The sequence below is a fragment of the Monodelphis domestica genome, chromosome 5 (genome assembly GCF_027887165.1).
Source record: "Monodelphis domestica isolate mMonDom1 chromosome 5, mMonDom1.pri, whole genome shotgun sequence".
NCBI classification, from domain to species: Eukaryota; Metazoa; Chordata; class Mammalia; order Didelphimorphia; family Didelphidae; genus Monodelphis; species Monodelphis domestica.
The window spans coordinates 90,007,949-90,028,260 of NC_077231.1; the positions used below are offsets into that span (position 1 = coordinate 90,007,949).

The 20,312-nt window shown below is 40.2% G+C and overlaps 1 protein-coding gene across 5 annotated transcripts in view; it reads right to left on the reverse strand.

The window, feature by feature from the left end:
• IGF1 (insulin like growth factor 1) overlaps window positions 1–20,312 on the reverse strand; it is a 119,860-nt gene that overhangs the window by 19,441 nt on the left and 80,107 nt on the right. For 2 of the 5 annotated variants that reach the window (XM_007503331.3, XM_056798774.1), the window contains exons 3-4: window positions 13,472–13,653; window positions 10,925–10,976 (exon numbers count right to left, since the gene is read on the reverse strand). In XM_007503331.3, the coding sequence (XP_007503393.1) occupies window positions 10,925–10,976; window positions 13,472–13,653 (234 nt within the window). Of the gene's footprint in view, window positions 1–10,763; window positions 10,977–13,471; window positions 13,654–20,312 lie in introns of all 5 variants that reach the window. The other 3 variants (XM_007503328.3, XM_007503332.3, XM_007503333.3) reach the window with 3 other exon arrangements.

Genomic DNA, 20,312 nt, shown 5'->3' on the forward strand with positions numbered 1-20,312 from the left:
ATTTATCTATAAAGTCACACAGGGATTATAATTCTCATCAGTAGAGAAAGTTTTCAGGCTGGGACTAAATTCCCTAAGTGGACTAAATCATTGATTTTTCACATATTAGCTCTGCCTATAGAAGGTGCTACATGCCTATTTCTTGAATGAATGAACGAGTGAGCGAATTGTTTCTAGCTGCCATATTGGATGCTATGGTCTAGTATCCTTCTCATTTGATCACTCTCTCACCATAGAGCAAACAGAAGGAGTTCTCAAGCCAACAACAGTAAACTGGGTATTGTTACCCAACCCTAAACCTGTTAGCTTCCTCTGTCTGTAACCCTATGGAATTCAGGTCTAGCCTCAATTGTTATCTCCAGCTGTGAAAATAGAACATCCTATTTTGACAGACCACAGGGCTGCCTGGCCTTTAGTTGTTTAACCTCTTGATGTGGGCTGAGCCAAAGGCTCCATGATAACTAACATTAGTGCATTTTGAAAAGAGTTCCACAAAACCTCTGGCATCTGAAAATCCAGCCTGCAAAAGCTTTTGACTTTTGGCCAGCTGGGGTCAGAGGGTCACATTTCCTGGTTTCTTGTTGGAACTTTTAGAGCTATTTTACCAGCAAGAAAAGCTGCTTTGGTGGTCAGCAGTTTGCTTATCCTGCTGAATATTCGACTTTTCCATCCTCTTTTCTGGGAGGTGTGGATGCCCCAGAGCCAATGCTAATAATCTGACCCCATGTCTCAGAGGCTTGCCTTGCACTTGCATATTCAGAATACCAGGTTAACTGATTCCTATTGGACACTGGTCAAGACTTGTCCCCAGGACCTTCCAAGACCTCAATGAGAATTCTGGGTTTTAAAGCATTATCTCTCTCACTGGAGAGCAAACAGTTGGCATATGAGATAATTACAGGAGTAGAGAAAGAAAGGGTGCAGCATTCAGCCCCTAATAATTATAATAATGGACATTCCTATAGTGCTTTCAGGTTTGCCAAATGCCTTATGTACAATACATTTGGCATTGTGGTTAGAAAGCTGGTCTTAGAACCAGCAAACCTGGGTTTGAATCCCTTCTGACATCTACTCACTCTGTGGCCATTGGCAAGCCAGTATCCTAGACAACTTGTGAAGATTCTAAGTTATGGCCAGAATGTGAAACTCTCAGTGGATGGACTTTTCATTCTGGGACTTTCTAGTGAAACAATAAATCTTTCTTGCCACCAGTTAAAAAAAGAAAAAGACTGGAAAAGGAGATGAGTTAGTCATTTAACAGGGATGAGAGTAGTGGATAAGAAGGATAACATAATGCATTGTCATCCACAAACAATTAAAGAGACCCCAAGGGTCCCAGTACCTCAGTGCCCCTTTGCTGCTCTAGCTAAGACCAGGAGTTCCAAAGTTAAAGACAAAGTAATCATTTTCATAAGAAGAGAAAGTTTCCTTATTGATCAGTTCTCTATATTTATGACATCATGGACCAAGTCCTTATCTCTTTACAAACATCTTTTCATTTTAGAGTCCCAACAACCCTGTGAGGTAACTAATATAGTTTAATAGCCCCCTTTTCATATGAGGGAAGTGATGATGAGAGAAATAAAATGACTTGCCCTGGGTAATTGGCTAGTATGTGTCAGAGGTGAGATTTGAACCCAAGTGCTCAATCCATGCCTACATTTCCAATATTGCTTGATATTTCACTTGTACATAGGCCCCCAGGTCTGTTGAGAAAACTCAAGAACAATTCAATATCTTCAGACTGAGGGATTTTAAATATTGTCTGTGGATGAGTTTTCTTCATTAAGCCACCATCTACATAGCACGAGAGAGAGAGAGAGAGAGAGAGAGAGAGAGAGAGAGAGAGAGAGAGAGAGAGAGAGAGAGAGAGAAAGAGAGAGAGAGGGAGGGAGAAGGAGAGGAGGGAGGTTACTTATAGAAGAAAGACCTTTGGATTAGAAAATGAATAGGTAAGTAGTAAAAGCTCAAATGTGGACATTTATTAGACCAAGTATTGCCACCCTCATTTTGCAGGCCAAGGAATGGCAAGCATATGGTAGGCTTGGGTAACCAGGAGTAATAGTTGCCTGGCACTAATCAACAACACTCTGACTCTGAGAATCAGCTCTTTTATCTGTAAAATTGTAATAATTCAAGTCCTACCTCACAGGGCTACTGTAAGGAAAGATATAAGGAAGTCTTATAGCATTATAGAATTGGAATCTAGAGGTTGGAAATGACTTAAAACTCAATTTACTCCTCTCTTTAAGAAAATATAAGACTCTCAGACTGAATGGCTATTTACTGGTTCTAGAAAACCACTTGAGAAGTCGTAGACACCTAATGATACCCCAAAGATGAAGAAAAGCCAGCATCTTGAGAGGCATCTTGGAATAGTGGACATCAAAGTTGGCATCAAAGGTTGGGACATCTAGGTTCAAGTCCTCACCTCTGACCTACTGATTATGGGACTTCACACTCAAACCTTTCATCTCTGAGTCCTTGAGGCAACCATTAAAGGTACCATTTTTCTTTGGTAGATGGAGTTTTCTGAACTGGGTATTTCCCATGCCAATGTAGATCACAGATCTAGTCCCTATCTTTATCTTTTCACCTTGGGGCATAGGTTAAGTTTGTTCCTAGAGGATTATAGAGAAATCAGACCTCTAATTTCTCTCAAGAGATGTTTGCACAAGAGGAGGGAGTGTTCCCCACAGCCTATGGACATATGAGAAAATTGGAGAAAGAACTGATTTTTGCCAAATGTTTTTGGAATACTTTGATCTGCTGGAAACAACAGATTCAAAGCAGAAAATATGTCCCTAATGGTGGACAGCTTTCCACTCTGCTTTCTGAAAGGACATTACTAATTTGATTGTTCACTGCCTTTCCATATTTTTCTGTGTGCCATTTGAAAATAGATTTCATCTTCTCCCTGCCACTTGGTTTCTATTCAAAATTTCTACTTTATACATTGATTGTGAATTCTGAATCACTGAGGGGTGAGAGTGAGTAGAGGGATACCCAAAACACCATAAAGTGTGATCTTGAGCAAACCACTCCTCTCAGTTTCTTCATCTGTAAAATGTGAGGGGCAAAATGGATGCCCCCTTAGGTTCTTGCCAGTTCTAAATCTTTGATTCTATGATCATAAATTCAATGACCTCCATAGCAATTTGGCCCAGTGGAAAGAGCATTGAATGTGGAGACAGAGGATCTGGATTTGAGTCCTAGCCTCAAGTCCTGCTTCTGATACATACAAACTTTGTGACCCTGGACAAGTCATCTCAACTTTCTAAGACAATCAGTTGCAGGGGAGGAGCATTAATAGGAGTTTCTTCATCTGGGAATTCCCTTTACTGATAAAATCACAGGTCTAGTCCTTATCCCCTATCCCTGCCTCTGTCCTTCCAGTAAAAGGTACAATTACTACCTTAGCATCATGGCCACTTAATACCTGGGTGACCCTGTTCAAAGTCACTTCAGCCCTTTGGGCTCTAAACTCCTCATCTGTGAAACAAATAACTTGGCCCAGGGGACATTGAAGGTCAATCCAGCTCTCCATCTCAGACTTTACAAGCTCAAGAAAGGATAGACTGATGATCTGAGCAGGAGGCCAGCATCTTGGATGCCATGGGTTTCTGAAACACCTGATTGAACTGGCAGTGGTTAGCTTTATGTCTTTTCATTGGCTCACACCTACCACCTCAGTTTTGACCTACTTACTTGTAGTAATTCCTTCTTTCAGCTAAGGGAAGCCCGAGAATGTAGGAAGCAGAGGAAGATTCCCAGACCTCAGGCAGACACTGGAGGACCAAGAGGCTGATTCCAGCCTTGCAAGCAAAGTCAACTCCCTGCCCTTCCCCCCCCTCCCCTCCTATTGCTTATCCTGGCTCCTTTTTCTAGTGAAATTGGAATATTTATTACTCCTAAGGGAATCATTACTCACCTCAGCTACTCTTTATTTCATAGAGCTAACTCTCTCTCTCTCTCTCTCTCTCTCTCTCTCTCTCTCTCTCTCTCTCTCTCTCTCTCTCTCTCTCTCTCCCCCCGCCTCTCTCCCCCTCTCTCCCCTCCCTCCCTCCCTCCCTCCCTCTCTCCCTCTCCCCCTGTCCCCCTGTCCCCCTCTTTCTTCAATGAACTTAGTGACTGACTTTAAAAGGAATCAATAATAGAGCCCCCTACCTACTCACCCACTGCATAGAGGTGAACACTAAAGCAAGTAATTCTCAAGAAGAGAATTCCAAGTCTTGTAAAGGGGAATTTCTGGAACAGCATCCCAAACCATAAATCTTTCCCCAATTACCACAGCTGTCCATGTTAGATTTAGCAGGCCATCTTGGATCATTTCTGATTTTTCTTTTTACCCTCAGCATCTAGCAGATAGCGAGTGTTTAATAAATGCTTGTTGACTGTCTATTCTGACCATGGATGTCAGTAAACTGTATCTCATCAGTCTGGCCTTAGAGAACCTCCCCGTCCCCCACAGTCATCCGAGTCGACTAATCTTTCATCCCCCAGTGGGTGCTTATTGAGTTGATAGAAAACCTGCCAAATTTCTGTCCTTGAAGAAGACTCTTGGGGAAGTTAGGTGGTAAGGTGGATAGAGTGCTACACCCAAATTAAAATCTGGCCTCAGATAAGTACTATTAATCCCTATCTGCCTCCATTTCCTTTTCTATAAACTGGGGATAGTAGTATCATCTCCCTCCCAGGTTGTGGTGAGGGTCCATGAGATAATAATTGTAAAGTGCTTAACACAGTGTCTGGCACATAGTAAGCTCTCCTTGATGTGGTAGACAGAGCACTAAGTCTGGAGTCAGGAAGGCTCATCTTCTTGGTTCAAATCTGGCCTCAGACACTTAGGTGTGTGACCCTGGGCAAGTCACTTAGCCCTGTTTCCCTCAACTTCCTTTTCTGTAAAATGAATTGGAGAAAGAAATGGTCAATCACTCCGGTGTGCTTGCTAAGAAAACTTAAAACAGCATCACAAAGAGCCAGAGGCAACTGAAAACAACTGAATAACAACAAGCAAATACATAAATGTTAGCTGTTATTTAAGACAGTTAGATGGCATGATGGATAGGGTGCTGGAACTGGAGCCAAGAAGATCTGAGTTCAAATTTGGTTTCAGACCTTACTAGCTGTATGATTCTAAGAAAGCCATTGGACCTCTGTTTACCCTATTTTGCAGATGGGAAAACTGAGGCAATAATTGCATCCATCTCCATGGGTAAAAGTCATGGGTAAAGTCAAATGAGATACTAATGACAAAAGTGCTCAGCAAAGTGCCTGGCACAGAATAACTACTATGTAAATGTTAGCTGGTATAATTAATTATTATTATGATTATTGTTATTTTGAAGTTAGTAAGGGAGGGAGGAAGAAGAGAAGTTATTTTGGGGGAGGATATACTTGAATCTGGGTCATTTTCCATATATAACACAGACTGGCTTTTTTATGCTGGGCAAATTACTTAATCTCCCAGTGTTCTTCAAAACTCTGAGACTAGAAGCTGCCAATCTGCATCAGTGGAGAATTTCCTCACCTGGGAGTTCCCTATACAGTCTTCTCCTTATTCCCTATCATCTCTCCTTCTATCCTAATGGTACACTCCTTGGAGGAAGGAGGTGGTTTTGTTTGTTTTCCAGAAATGTTAGAAAGGAGGCTGAACAGTTGGGAAAGACACTGATTGGTAGCCCAGGGAGTCTGAAGTCCCAAAAGCCATGGGAGCCCGGAAATATCCCACATATCTATTTATTTTGGTCTTTTCCACATAAAACTTGTAAGAGCTAGACTGTGCTTCATCTGCATCTTCCCCAGGCACTGAAAGTTTGCATCTATTGTTCCATGCTGAGGACAATGAAAAAACATCACTTTTGATTTTAAGTGATTCACAGAAATAGCCATTTCTCTGGAAACTCATTATGAAACTTTGGAGTCAAAGTGACTAATTCAGCACATGAGAATGTGGAGCTTTGGCTGAAATAATAATTATTTTTGTTTTATTGGTCATGGTTTTAGAACTAGAAGGGATGTCAAAGGTTATGCAGTCTTTTTTTCCCCAATATACCCTTACCTTCCATCTTAGAATCAATGCTGTGTATTGGTTCCAAGGCAGTAGAGGGGTAAGGGCTAGGCAATGGGGGTCAAGTGACTTGCCCAGGGTCACACAGCTAGGGAGTGTCTGAGGCCAGATTTAAACCCAAGATCTCCCATCTCTAGGCTTGGCTCTCAATCCACTGAGCCACCCAGTTGCCCTGGGTTATTTAGTCTAATCCCCTTTTAGATAAGGAAACTGAGGCCTGGAGGGATCATAGGGTGAAAGATCAAAGAATGAATGCAAGAACCATAGACTGAGAGTTAGAAGTGGCTGCAGAATCATCCAGCCATAGTATTTTTCACTTTTTTTGTGTCCCAAACCCCTCTGGCAGCCAGACAAAACCTATGGACCCCTTCTAAGAATCATATTTTTAAATGTACAAAATAAAATTCATGGGATTAACTCACGATATTGAAAACAGTTATTGAAATAGTAAAAAATAAGTTCAGCCACCCTAGCTTAAGAAGTTCTGATTGAGTCAAACATATTTTAGAGATAAGGAAACAGAACTATTGAGGTCACAGATTTATACCATCATAGGATTATAGATTTAGACTTACAAAGGAATTTAGAAATTATTTAGTCCAATTCACTAATTTTATAGATGAGGAAACTGGTTCCTAGAGAGGTCATGGGATTATTAAATCATAAATACAGTCCAACCAAAGACCTTTTAAAGGTCATCTAATCTAACACCCTCAGAGGTTTGCCTAACATCATATACTCAATTTGTATCAGAGGCAAGACTTAAATTCAGGTCTTCTTACTTTGAAGAAAGCCTTCTCTCCATCAGTCCTTCTTTATATCTTCATCCCGCTCCCATATCTGGTCCCTAGTAAAATGTCTGAAGCACAATTGATACCCAATCACTATTATTTTGGAGGGATATAAATTGATTTCTCAATGATTTTTGATGAGAAAATTTAGGCTCACAGTTTCTTTTTAAAGTCTAGGTTGAGCTACAGTCTTCTGTGAGTTGGTTTCATTTCTATTTTCAACAGACCTCCCTGTGAAGTATTGTAGTTGGATAGTATCTGCTGTCTAATACAGCATTGGATACTGGACTGGCTGTCTCCTTTTCACTGAAAATGAATGAGAAATTGAGAAGCCAGAGATTGTGAGAGAAGGACTAAATTTGGCTGAACCAAAGTCCTTCATCTTCTCTCCTCAACTTTCCTATCATCTTAATGGAAAGGGAGAAGGATCATTGTCTTGATTGTGCCATTTTTTTTGACCCACGTTTCTCCAGATCTTCCTCTTTATTTATCTATTTGTGCCTCTATATAGGGACAGATAGTTAACACTTCATACTGGAGAGGAGGAAACAGAAAGAGCTTCATGAGGATAGAAAAGGTCTTGTTTATTTGGGCATATTACTCAGTGCCTGGCATGGTACTAGGCCTACATAGAAAAGATACTTTACTTTTAGTTCATGTTATCCATTAAGTGCCAGGCATTTGGGATACTGAATCTGGGATTACTCAAGCTCACTGTGGAGAGAGAGGTTTTTTTTTTTTGTATTTTTTCAACCAATACGTTATCATACCTGAAGATATTTGTTGAACTACAAAGATCTTTTGCTTAAAAAGGTGCTCGCTCTTATTTTTTTCCTGACTTCTAGGATCATAGATTTAGAGTTGAAAGGGATCTCAGATGCTATCTGGTACACTCTGTTATTTTAAAGGTGAGAGAAATGAGGATAAGTGACTTTCCAAGGGTCACACAGGAAATGAAATTCACGTCCAGGACTGACTCTAGACCTAGCACCATTATATGGTTGTTGATCATAGATTCAGTGCTGGAAGGGATATTAGAGACCATCTAGTCCAGGGATTCTTAACCTTAGGGGCTCATGGACTCTTCTTATCTTTGAATATTTTAACATATTTCATGAATTTTTTATTTATATATTATATATATATAATAACATATTTCATGAATATTTTAACTATATTTCAGTAAGATTGGTTTCCTTTGAAATCCTATGGATTTAATTTCATGTATTGAGCATGTTATTCTAAGAAAGAGTCTATAGGTTTTACCAGACCACCAAAGGGGGTCCAGGACACAAAGCTAAGAACCATCTAGTTCAACCCCCTTCCCATTTAACAGTCAAGGAAAATGAGACCAATAGAAGTTGTGACAGCCCAAGGCCACACAAGTAGTATATATGGCAGAGCTAGTATTCAAACCCAGGTCTTCTGACTCAAAAACCAGCACTCGTCTCACTGTACCATGCTGCCTCAATGGTGGCATTGTTGCATTCTTATTGAGTGGAAGTTAGGAGATGATCATAAATCTAGAGTTAGAAATCAAACTCAGAGTCTATCTAGTCTTTTTAGACATGCAGAAATGAAGGCCAAGAGGAGTCAAGGGACTTGCCTAAAGTCACATAAGAAGTATCAAAGACAGGATTTGAACCCAAGTCTTTTGACTCCAGAGCCAGTGCTCTTTGCACTATGCCACAGTGCCTCCCTAAACATTTACAGAATCATAGACTTATAGCTTTAAAGTTGGAAGGGACCTCAGGGGTTGTCCAGTCCAACCCCCTCATCTTGTAGCTAAGGAACTGTGTAGAGAGGGAAAATGATTGAGGATCATGGACTTAGAGTTAGGAAGGACCTTGAGAAGTCATCTAATCGGATCTCCTCATTTTACAGATCAAGACACTGAAGCCCAGAGAGGGCCAGTAACTAGCAGGTGACAAAGCTGGTTAAGTAGCAGGGTATGGGTTCAAACCCAGGTGTGAGGGTCAAAATGACCCAGGTCTTCTGCTTCCAAATCCAGTGTGCTTTTCAGTCAGGTTTTTGGTGATGGCTGGCTAAGAGGATTGCCTTGTTGTCGTTTACCCAACATCTTCATCATTGAAGTCTAAGATTTGAGTTGACTTGGGCACTAAATCAATAGCTGAGGTAGAGAACGGAGACAGAAGCATATACGTTTTGGGGAATCTTTGGATTTGGGAATGAACCAGGCACATTCTATTTGAGAGATCCTGAATGGCTTTCTTTAATTGCAGGAACGCTTTAAGACAATAGCTCCATCCTGTGGTATTAAAACGGTCAGAAGAAGTGAGTGTAAGGACTGTACTTTGTAATTGCCTGGGTTTCCCCAAAGGTGTCTGCATCCCTGGGGCAAGTGAAGAGGAAATTCGAATTTCTTCTGATTAGGTAGAGGTAACTGGTGATAATGATCTTTGACTCTCCTTCATTTGCTTTGAGGGTTACAGGACAAAAGACTGTTTCAATAGAAGCTTCTGAGAGATTTTTTTGATTTTACTCAATTATTTGCTTCCTTTCTTTGGTCATGCCTGGGCATCTTTGCATCCCCATTCAAGGAATTCTGGGTCTTCACAAGCCCCTGGGGCTTGGTAAGAGTGATTCTGAAGCAGGAGGCCATAGAAGATGAAGTAGAAGTCTTGGTTTTATCTTGAAGGAAGTTGCTCAAGGTCATGGAGATAGTGGCAGAAATTAAAGATAGGAACTCAAGTTCTCTGCCTCAAATCCACTCTCAACTGGGCCATCCTACTTGCCTGTAATATTATTGTTTTTGGAGGCTAAGAAGAGGGATGGGGACTAGACCTATGATTTCATTGGTATTAGGCATTCCAAGGTAAGGAAATTCCCTCTACCAATGCAGGTTATAGTAATTTTGTTTTATTGTCTTAGAGAGTTGACTAGAGCTCTCAGAAATCATGTGACTTATCCAGGGTTACTTAGACATTAGGAGACAGAGGCAGGACTTGAACTCAAATCTTTCTGATTGCAAGTCATCTTTCTATCTCCTTTGCCAAGCTGCCTCTCAGTTTCATTTCTGAATTTTTAATGAAGACGACACGAACTGCAAATTGCTATGGACTTTGCCTGTACTCTTCAGAGTAGTGACAACTTAAGACTCTTTCATGGAGTAAAATCTGCCAGGATCGAATACCCAGAATCTCTTTTTCTAGTGTATGTCTGTCTAACATGCATGCATGTATATATGTGCTGTGTAATTCAAGGATATTAGACCAGAAGGCTGCATCTCCCGGGGGCATTGCTTCTCCCCTCCTTTCACTCATCTGTACCCAAGTTTAAAGTACAGAAGAGGCAGGCCACTTCATTGGTCATTTGAACAAATTATGCATCAGACAGGGAGGTGGACAAAATGATCTTTTGAAGTGTTTCCAATCCTGAGAGCCTGTAATTCTCTAAAACGTTCCCATTGCCCTCTGGGAGTGTTTGACCCTGAACAGGATTGGGAAATGATCTGCATGGGGAAAGGGACCTGTGAGTGGCTGTAGACAATTCTGTTCAAATTCTTGCTAATTTTTAACTCAGCCTTTGGATGCACCAGCAATAATGGAAGCCACATTGCCAATGTAAAACTTTGGAAGTGTTCCTAAAAAGGACTTCTTCCACCCTCCCTATTCCCCTGCTAGTTCCTTTCATTCTTAAGCCATTATTAAAGCTGTGCTTCACCTGTCTAGGTTTTCTATTTCTAGTTTTTTTCCTTCTTGTATCTAACTTTGGACTCTCTATGACATATTTCCCTTCTCTCCAAATACTTGGTTTTTTCCATGTCTTGGTCTACCCAAGGTTGCCTTTTTTTTTCTCATTTCAATTATATGTGCCATCTATTGCCACAATACTTTTCTTCTTTTTTTCTACAATGTCTGTTTATTTCTCATAGTCCTTGCCTCTGTCTGTTTATTCCTTCTCTCCATTTTCCTGTTTTTTCCTCTGCGTTCAGTATTTCTATCTCCAGTCTCCCTCCTCTGCTTTTTCTTCTTTCCTCTGCTCTGCTGTCTCTCTTCTTTTCCCTTATTCTGCTCCCCTCCTGGGTGTTTCTCTGGCCCACCTTTCCTCCTCCTCTCAGCCTTCGTTTTCTTGTTGGTGGATGGAGGCTGATACTGCAAATATCACAAAAATAATTTCATTCAGAACAGATGGTTCTTGTGGTGTTCCCGATGACAGTGCTTCTGGGCCAGCCTATAGTCACTGAGCTTGATAGGTAGGGAAAGACTGAGTGTAGGGACAGTGCTTTGTAATTGCCTGTACTCCCAACACAGGTAAATAAAAGCAAAGAATATTTCCCCATGTACCCTTTTTTGCTCTATTTTGGCCCCTGGATTCTGGAGCTCATGATCCTGAGGCAACTGTGACCCCCATGAGACTGTGTTCACTTTGATTTTTCTACTTATGTTGTAGAGCATTGGGTCAACTGAGCTACAAAGGGAAAGGGAATAGACACTGCTCTATCCTTCCCCATTTCATAATCATGTTTTCAGTAGTGACCACCTCGATAAGCTGATCCCAGATTCATTCGGAGACCAGGAACAGGCACCCTCTCATTGTACCTTCCCTCTATGCAACTGGACAAGACACTTACACAAGAGGACTGGGGAGGGAACTCTATTTAGAACCTGCTTGGGTGCCTTGGACTTCCTAGCTCTCTCTTTGGGTTTTGAATGCTGGGAGCTTTACCTACTTATTTATAGTGCCCAAGGATCACTCATGTGAGCCATAGTGATCTAGACTCATGATCTATAGCTTATATTTTGGCAGAAAGATAATATTAGCTAAAACACATGCTGACTATTTTTTTTTAAACAAGAAATCTTGAGGAGATCCAACAGAGATCTCCTTGTTGCAATTTTCCTGGCCTTTCTCCTCTCCTTTTCCTTATTTTTTAGCTTTTCCCCTGCCATCAAGTAGCTCTCCCTCCTACCATTTCTACCTAGCCCCACTCAAAAGATAAAAGATAATTTAAATCATGCCACATTTTTTTTTTATCCCAGAGACAAGTCCTATAAGACTTTCTCAGACACCACATCCCAGAAAGAAAATGCTTCCATAGTTCCATCATGGCAGGAATTTCCTTTAAGCCAAGGAGAAATTTTGATGTGGCATCACTGTATGTGAGTCAAAGTGATAGAGTGGGTAGAGAGCTGACCTTGGATTCAGGAAGACCTGGGTTTAGGTCATGCCCTTGACATATACTGGTTGTGTGACCTTGGTCAAGTCACAATCTTTAAGGGCTCTTAAACATTAGTGTCAAACTCAAATAGGAAAAAGGCCACTAAGTCATACGTAAGGATGACTGTGGGCTACAGATTGATCTAGTAAATATTAACACATATTAACATTATCTATATTCAATTGTATTTTTATTTATATTTTTTAAATTTTAATCTGGTTCCTGCCCCTCTAGAATATTGGGGACTAGAAGGCTACAGGTTTGAGATCTCTGTTTTAGGTAATTCACTTGCAGTATAAGTTGCAGAGGAGGTGCTGACCTGTATTGGTAAAGGGACTCTCCTCACTTGGAAGTGCCCTATGAAAATGCAACCTCAAGTCCAGTCCTTTCTCCTATGGCCTATTTCAGTATAAACTCAGAGAATTTCTCTTTCAGAATGTTTCATCTTTCTAGATCAGAATGCTTGTGTCCTCTAATAATAATCCTTTGACAGCACTGGAGATAAGTGGTTTGGAGTTAAAATTATTTTAAAAAAATTAATGATTAAAAATGGGGACATGATTAAAAAGATATGCCTCTCACATAATAGGCTAATAACAGTAATTTTAATAGGCTGAGACACTTGCTAAACCATTCTTTATAATGAAGACTGGTTAATTAAAAATGAAATGATTTTTAAGACACCCAATTTTTAAATGATACCGAGTCCACAGTCGATTATTAATTAGTAAAGATAATTTTCCTGGGAGAAAAAATATTTACTAAACCACTAATTAATAATGATCAATTCATGATTGCAAGTATTTTTAAAAGATCAATGATTTCAAAATTGTACTTGATACAAGTCAGTTAAAAATTATTATTAGTAGTAATTAATATTTCTAGGAGAGATAAAATACTTGTTTAGCCATTCTCTATAATGATCAGTTAATCATGACAGTGATTTAACAAATATTATTAATGAACATTTGTTATTTTCCTAGGAGAGATAAGGTACTTATTTATCCATTCTTTCTAATTATTTTAAGTATTCATTACAATGATTTAATTAATATTATTGATACTCATAATTTTCCTAGGAGAGATAAGGTACTTGTTTTACCATTCTCTATAATCAATAATGGCTAATTAATGATGACATTGATTTAAAAAGGTATATGATTAAAAAGCTGTTCCTGGCACAGAGTAGGTGCTTACAAATTCTTGTTAATTGATTGATTAGGGGGACAATCTGGAGAACTAATCAACCCTAAAACTAACAGGACCAACAAACAGCTAGGGAATGAAGTAGTCTGATGAGGCAGGGATGGGGCAGGGTATTTCTGAAATATTCCCCTACATATTACATGGCACCCTTACTGAAGTGGGCATGGAAAGCCCTTTGTATTCTATGCTAGGGAGAGACGGCTTCCTCTCATCCTAACCTACCTTTTGGGCTTTGGGCATATCGGTGTGGCGTTGGGCACGCACCGAGCGAGCTGACTTGGCTGGCTTGATTGGTGCACAGTACATCTCTAGCCGCCTCAGATCACAGCTCCGGAAGCAGCATTCATCCACGATCCCCGTGTGGTGTAAACGCCGACTGCTAGATCCATACCCAGTGGGCTTGCCTGGATGAGACAAAGAAGAGAATGGTGTAGCCTTAGAAGAGAACCCATTTCTGCTTAAGGTAAAAAATAATAGTACTAGCATTTATATATCATTTTAACACTTGCAAAACACCTTACATCCATCATCTCATTTTATCCTTTCAACAGCCCTATGAGATGGGTGCTGTTAGTTCTATTTTATGGATGAGGAAACTGAGGCTGAGAGGTGAAGTGACTTGCCAAGGGTCATACTGCTTAGTAAGCATCTAAGGCAGTATGCAAAGTCGAACCTTCTTGGAGACAAACTACAATGTTTTCAGTCTTCATTTCGAATTTCTCTTGTTACTGTGCAGATGGAGAATTTGCCACACCTGAGCTACATTCCCAGCATCCTTTTCAGTTATGTCCTCATTTTATGTAAGTATGCTTAGGAGATAATTTTGGCTGTGGGGCTCTTTTTTGGGAGCTTGTGCTTTTGGCAGAGTGCTGCAGGTGAGAGTCTCTGGCTCTCTTTGCTCTCCTCACTTGACTGAGAGAACCTTTTTTCTTTTCCCTCTCTTTTGATTTATTATTAAAAATCCTATATATTTTTAAATACTAGGAGTATTTATTCATTTTTACTCCTACATTACATGTTTAATTTAGCTCAAAAGTGCATAATGGTTGGAAATGTTGATCTATCTTTCATTCATTTAGCAAAAGTTTACTGAATATAATCTTATGCTAGTGTCAAGGTGGAAATGTTCAAAATCCATTATATGCCATCTTCACTAGGAAGTCATAAGGAGATGCTTAAAAAATGGTGACCCATCATTTTTTAGGGTTAGGAGCTCCTCTTGTGGAAATTCCCTTCACTGATTCAGATGAGCAACTTTACTCCTTCAGAGATTGGTCTAGAGGTACTAGTTCAGTGACTTGCTCACAGTCATCCTGATAATATGTTAGTGGCAAGATTAGATACATGCCTTCTTTCAACATGTTACACTAGAAAGAGCATTGGCTTTGGAATCACAGGACGTGGCTTCCAGTCCCACCTTGACCACTTATTAGTGGTCTGAACTTGAGCAAGTTACTTAATTTCTCTAGGCTTCAGCCTTTTCCTCTCTAAAATGAGTGAGATTGGACTAGATGGCTTCTAAAAGCCATCTAATTCCAAATGTCTGCCCCTGTTTATCATTCCCTACTGTGATAGCTTTTCTCTTCCCCTTCCATTCCCCCCTCAAGGAAATTAAGATAACGGTTAAATCTTTCTCCATATTTAAGTCCTGTGAACAGCCCCCTTTCTCTCCCCTCCCATCACCACCTGCCCCTTTGCTCAAATGGCCAGTTGTCTCCACCAACTCTAAAACCAAAATATTCCCCAGAGTTAAGTTGGTGGGATGAGACAGGTTGGCCTCAGGGCTCAGGACAGCTGGGAAATGGGAACTTGACATAGCTGTGTTTGTGGCATCCCTGGGAGAGGGATGCTGCTTTCTCTCAGAGAGCAAGTCTGGGAGGCAGCCCCCACTCCAATGGTGGGGAGAGGCAGGGCAGCTGGCCCTCCTCTCTGTCTCCGTGGTTTTCTTTGCTGGTGTTAGACCCACTCTGTCTCGTTGCTTTAGCAGGCGGCTTTACCCTCAGCTGAGAATCAACTGGCCCCCTGAGCTCTGTAAACAATGTTTTTTGTTTTGTTTTGTTTTATAATCTTTTCCAGAGACTGTAAATTGGAGGAGAGGGGGAAAACAAGATCACGTGGTCCTCAGCAATTCACAGAGGACGTCCATAGGCTTTTTTTCCCCTCTGCTAAGTTACTGGACATTTCAGGAGGCCAAAGGAATCAGGCCGCCAAGAATAGATGCTAAACTCTGGTTTCCTTTCAGAAAAGATGAAAATGTGGAGGAGAATCCAGGAAGTTTTTCTCTCCCACTGCCCTAGAATGCAGAAAGGGCAATAGTTTCTGGGACTGGAGGGCTAGGGAAATAAACAGTCTTTACAAGATGTGACAAGGAGTTTGTTTTGATCAAGAGAGGTTTGGCAATACAGGGTGGGACCCAGAAGCTTTTGAGTTTGGCCACTCCAGTGGAAGTATTTTCTTTAGGATCATAGACTTAGGAAGGGATCTTAACATCCATCTGGCCCACTCCTTTCCTCTTTCAAATGGAGAAACTGAGGCCTAGAGGAGTAGCAGTGACTTGCCCAAGGTTCACCCAGTAAGCATATGGCGGAACTGGGCATTGGCAGGGGAGTGGGACTGCCTTGAGGATCCAGAGCCCAATTGCCATCGACTCAGTGCTTTTCTCATAGGTGGCATATACGAGTTTCCTGACAGTAGAGGGATTCACAAATTCTTATCTGTAGCTATTGTCCTTTCCTAATGGTATTATCAACCTTTAATAACAGAGGCTTAGAAAAACTGTGACTCAGGGCAGCTAGCAGGCACAGTGGATAGAGCTCTAGGTCTGGAGCTTCAAGGACTTAGGTTCAAATCTGACTTCAGATACTTCCTCACTGGGTGACCCTGGGAAAGTCACTTTGCCTAGCCCTTGCCACTCTTCAGTCTTTAAACCCATTCTCTGCATTGATTCTAAGACCGAAGGCAAGGTTTTAAAAAATGTTATGGACCCAAATATCTAAATTTCTGTTCTAAAAGAAATGAGTTTCTCTGATGACCCTCAAATCTGAGCTTGTAGAGTTAATTCTTCTAGATCCTGGTTGCACCCTTTCTGTCCTCCATGCTGGTAAAGTTGCTATATTTCAGTTATCAGGCACAACATTAATGGAGTATCTTTGTGGGGTGTTTCCTCTTGTTCTCTCTCATAAACAAGTCACTGGAGAATTTCAAATAGCAAAGTTAGAAGAAATAGGAGGTTAACATTCATATGGCTCTCACTATGTGCCAGGTACTGGGCTAAGCACTTTGCAATTATTATCTTATTTCATCTTCATAATAACCTTGGAAGGGAGGAAACTGAAACAAACAGAGGTTAATTGACTTGCCCAGTGTTACATAGCTGGGAAGTGTCTGAGGCCAAATTTGAACCCAGATCTTCCTGTCTCCAGGTCCAACGCTCTATATGTATGTACCACCCTGCTGCCAGGCATGAGAGGCAATGGCTCATAGTGGATAAAGATGACTTTAGAGTCAGGAATAACTGGATTCAAGTTCTATACCTGGTACATACTGACCCCTGGCTAGTTCTTTATCTTCAGTGACTGTGAAAAGAGTAGACTGCATTCCTCCTTTGGGAATTCTACACATCTGGGGAGAGGTGTCCATGTCAGGAAAGGCTAGCTAAGTCTCCCTTCCTCACATCTCTCCCTTTCCACCATCACTATTGTTAAGGACCACAGCAAGGCTGACACAGCTGAGAGGAGAGGGCATCGCTAGTACCTCTGCCACCATTGAAGAACTCTGATTTAGGGAGAGAAATTGGATGTGCCAATCCTGTGGAATCCCTGCCCCCAGGCAGTGGGATGGCACATATGCATGCCAGTTGTTAAAGGGTCCTGAACAGAGGCTTAAGGGAAGGATCCTCCCGGGGAAAAGTGATCACAATCATGTTTACCCATTCTTTTTTCCATTCAACCAAAACACTTTAATGACGTACTCGCTTTTCTTTATGTGCCAGATTCTTGACTAAGTACTAAGACGACAAAGAAAAAGTCAAGATTGTCCTTGCCCTCAAAGAGCTAACAGTCTAACATGGGAGCATATATTTCTATATATGAAAATATATACATAAAGATAGATAGATAGATAGATAGATAGGCAGATAGCTAGAAAGATAGATATATAGGCAGATAGACAAATAGAGATAGATACAGACATACATGTAGAGTTAGATAGAAGGGTAGAAAGAAGGATAATGGATAGATAGATATATAGGCAGATAGACAGAAAAATATAAACAGACAGAATGATAAAGATGGACAGAAAGACAGATAGAGATAGATTTGGAAATAGATAGAAGGGGGTAAATAGAAGGATAAATGGATAGTATAGTATAGTAGTAGTCTCTCGGTAACCGAGGATGACGAGGATAGAGAGCGACATACATACAGAGATAGAATGATAAAATAGAACAATAAATTGATAGGTAAATAGATGGAAGAGTAGATAGAAAGATAATGGATAGATATATAGGCAGATAGATAGAAAGAAAATATAAACAGACAGAATGATATATATAGAGAGATAGAAGGGTAAATATAAGGATAAATGAATAGATAGGGAGATAGATGCATATATAGATAGAAGAGTAAACAGAAGGATAAATGGATTGATAGATATGTAGATACACATAGAGATAGATAGAAAGGTAAATAGAAGGATAAATGGATAGAGAGGGAGATATATACAGAGATAGATAGAATGATAAATAGAACAATAAATGGATAGATAGGTAGATGGAAGAGTAGATAGAAAGGCAATGGATTGATATATGGGAAGATGGACAGAAAGAAAAATATAAACAGAATAATAAATAGATGGATAGAAAGAGATAGAGATAGAAGGGTAAATATGAGGATAAATGGATAGATAGATAGAAGGGTAGATAGAAAGATAAATGGATATAGAGATATATAGAAACACATAGAAATATCTAGAGGGGTAAATAGAAGGATAAATAGATGGATGGATAGATAGATAGGTAAGATATATACTTCCCTCTGAAATGTGCTCCTTTTGACTCTGTGCTGACTTTTCCTAGCTTTGGCCTCCTGGTAGGAACTTCAGATTCCTGGCACTCATTTAGTTCTTGGATTTAGTTGCCCCATGAATTCTGACGGGACTTGACATAGTATTATTCCCTCTGATTATGCTTTGGATCATGCCCTCTTTTCTGCAGAGGATTATTTCTCTGGTGCCTGTTTGATTGTCTTTTATATTTCAGCACCACTGGTTTCTACCTCTTCCCTAGGGGGTAGTAGTTTAGCAAATATGATAATGTGGGTTTTGAAAATAATTGCTATACCTGGGCAGAAAATGAGGTGCTCTCAAATGATTCATGTCCCCTTATTCCTCTCCTGTCCTGTCCTGTCTTTTCTTTGTTTTGTCCTATCCTCTTTAGATAAAATACTTTTCTTCCTCTGTATGGATAATTTCCCCAGAAAACTAACTGTACCTATTATGGCATCTAAAAAGCTAAAATTTGAATGTGAATGAATCTCAATTTCACTGCTGCTCTGAGTGTCTAAAAGACATAATTTATTATATTTTTAAGTTCTCAGCTTATGGATATTGGTCTTAATGGCATTTTAGTTTTAGTCTATAGATAGACTGGCAAAAAAAAGGATGTTATAGAAGACAAAATGCTGGGATTGTCATCACAAAGACCTGAGTTCAAATTCTGACTTTGCCCTTTCTTACCTGTGTAACCTTAGACAAGTCACTTAACTAGCCTCCATTTCCCTATTTCTAGAATGAAGAAGTTGGACCAGATGACCCATGAGCTCTCTTCCAGTTCTAAATCAACAATTCTGGGAAGGATGAGACACGTGAAAATTGACTTTGATTGAATTCCCACATCAGAATTTCCCCACACTGAATAAATCAAAGCTCCTTCCCAGACATGTTTGTGTGCACACAGTGGCAAACAACTGCTACAGGCTGGCAAACTTGCCAAAAGTTACTCTTCTGCTTCAGTCCTAAATGTTTCTATCTTCAGGCTAAATTGAAAGGATGCCAAGAAGATTGCACGCCCAATAAGCTCAGGCATACATTTCTTTCTCCTCAATCATTACAAAATGTCTCTCCTGTTTTGCCCCTCTCTCCCCCACCAACTTCACTTCTTTCACCAGTGAACAAGCACAAATAAAAAGTCTATTTGATTTCAGGAGCATGATGATTGGGTATGCAAATGCATGTGCCACATTTTATCTAGTAAAATGTCCTTCAGACCATTTAATGATACTCCTTTCCCCCCTTTCCCTCTTAAGTTATTTGAATTTTAAATTGAATAAATTATTTTAAAACTTTCAATAAATTCTTTTAAAACTTTCAAAATTTCCCTACTCCTTTTCTAGCCTTTCTTCCCTATTATTGTAATACCAGCAAATATTTTCAGGGCAAAAAGAAAAAAAAGTCACTGGCTCTTAGTTAAGGGTCACAACAAAATCCGACTTTGGTTGCTCTTGGTCATTGGTCTCATGTTTAAGTATACATCCCAGACTCAGAAGGACCTGTACTCTTTTATCTTCAGACTTCTTTGGGTACCATTTATTCTCACATCATTACCATTTCTGAATATATTTTCTCTCTCACGCCAACCCACCATGGTCCCTTGTAATAAAGAAAACAGTCAAGTAAAACCAACCAACACAGTGATCCCATGTGATGGCGTATGCCACGTGCTGCCCTTAGAGCCCACCACCTCTTTCCCAAAAGGATGGAAATGTGGATCATCATGTGTTCTTTGAAAGCAAAATTAGTCATTGCAGTTAGGTCGAGTTTGGCTTTTTTTGGAGTTGTTTTCATTTATATTATTGCCAAATTACGTTTAAGTTAGGCAACCCTGTGATGTATCTGTCAAGTAAACAGATAGAAAATGGGGACGATAAGTGTCCATGAACCATCTAGGCAGCTGCAGAGGCCCTCCTTCCTTTACAGCTTTTGTTCTATTTTTATGGAACACTAGACAGACGAGTTAAGGAATGGAAACAACAAAAGTATTTGAGGTGAAATATTGGGACTCAGTGGA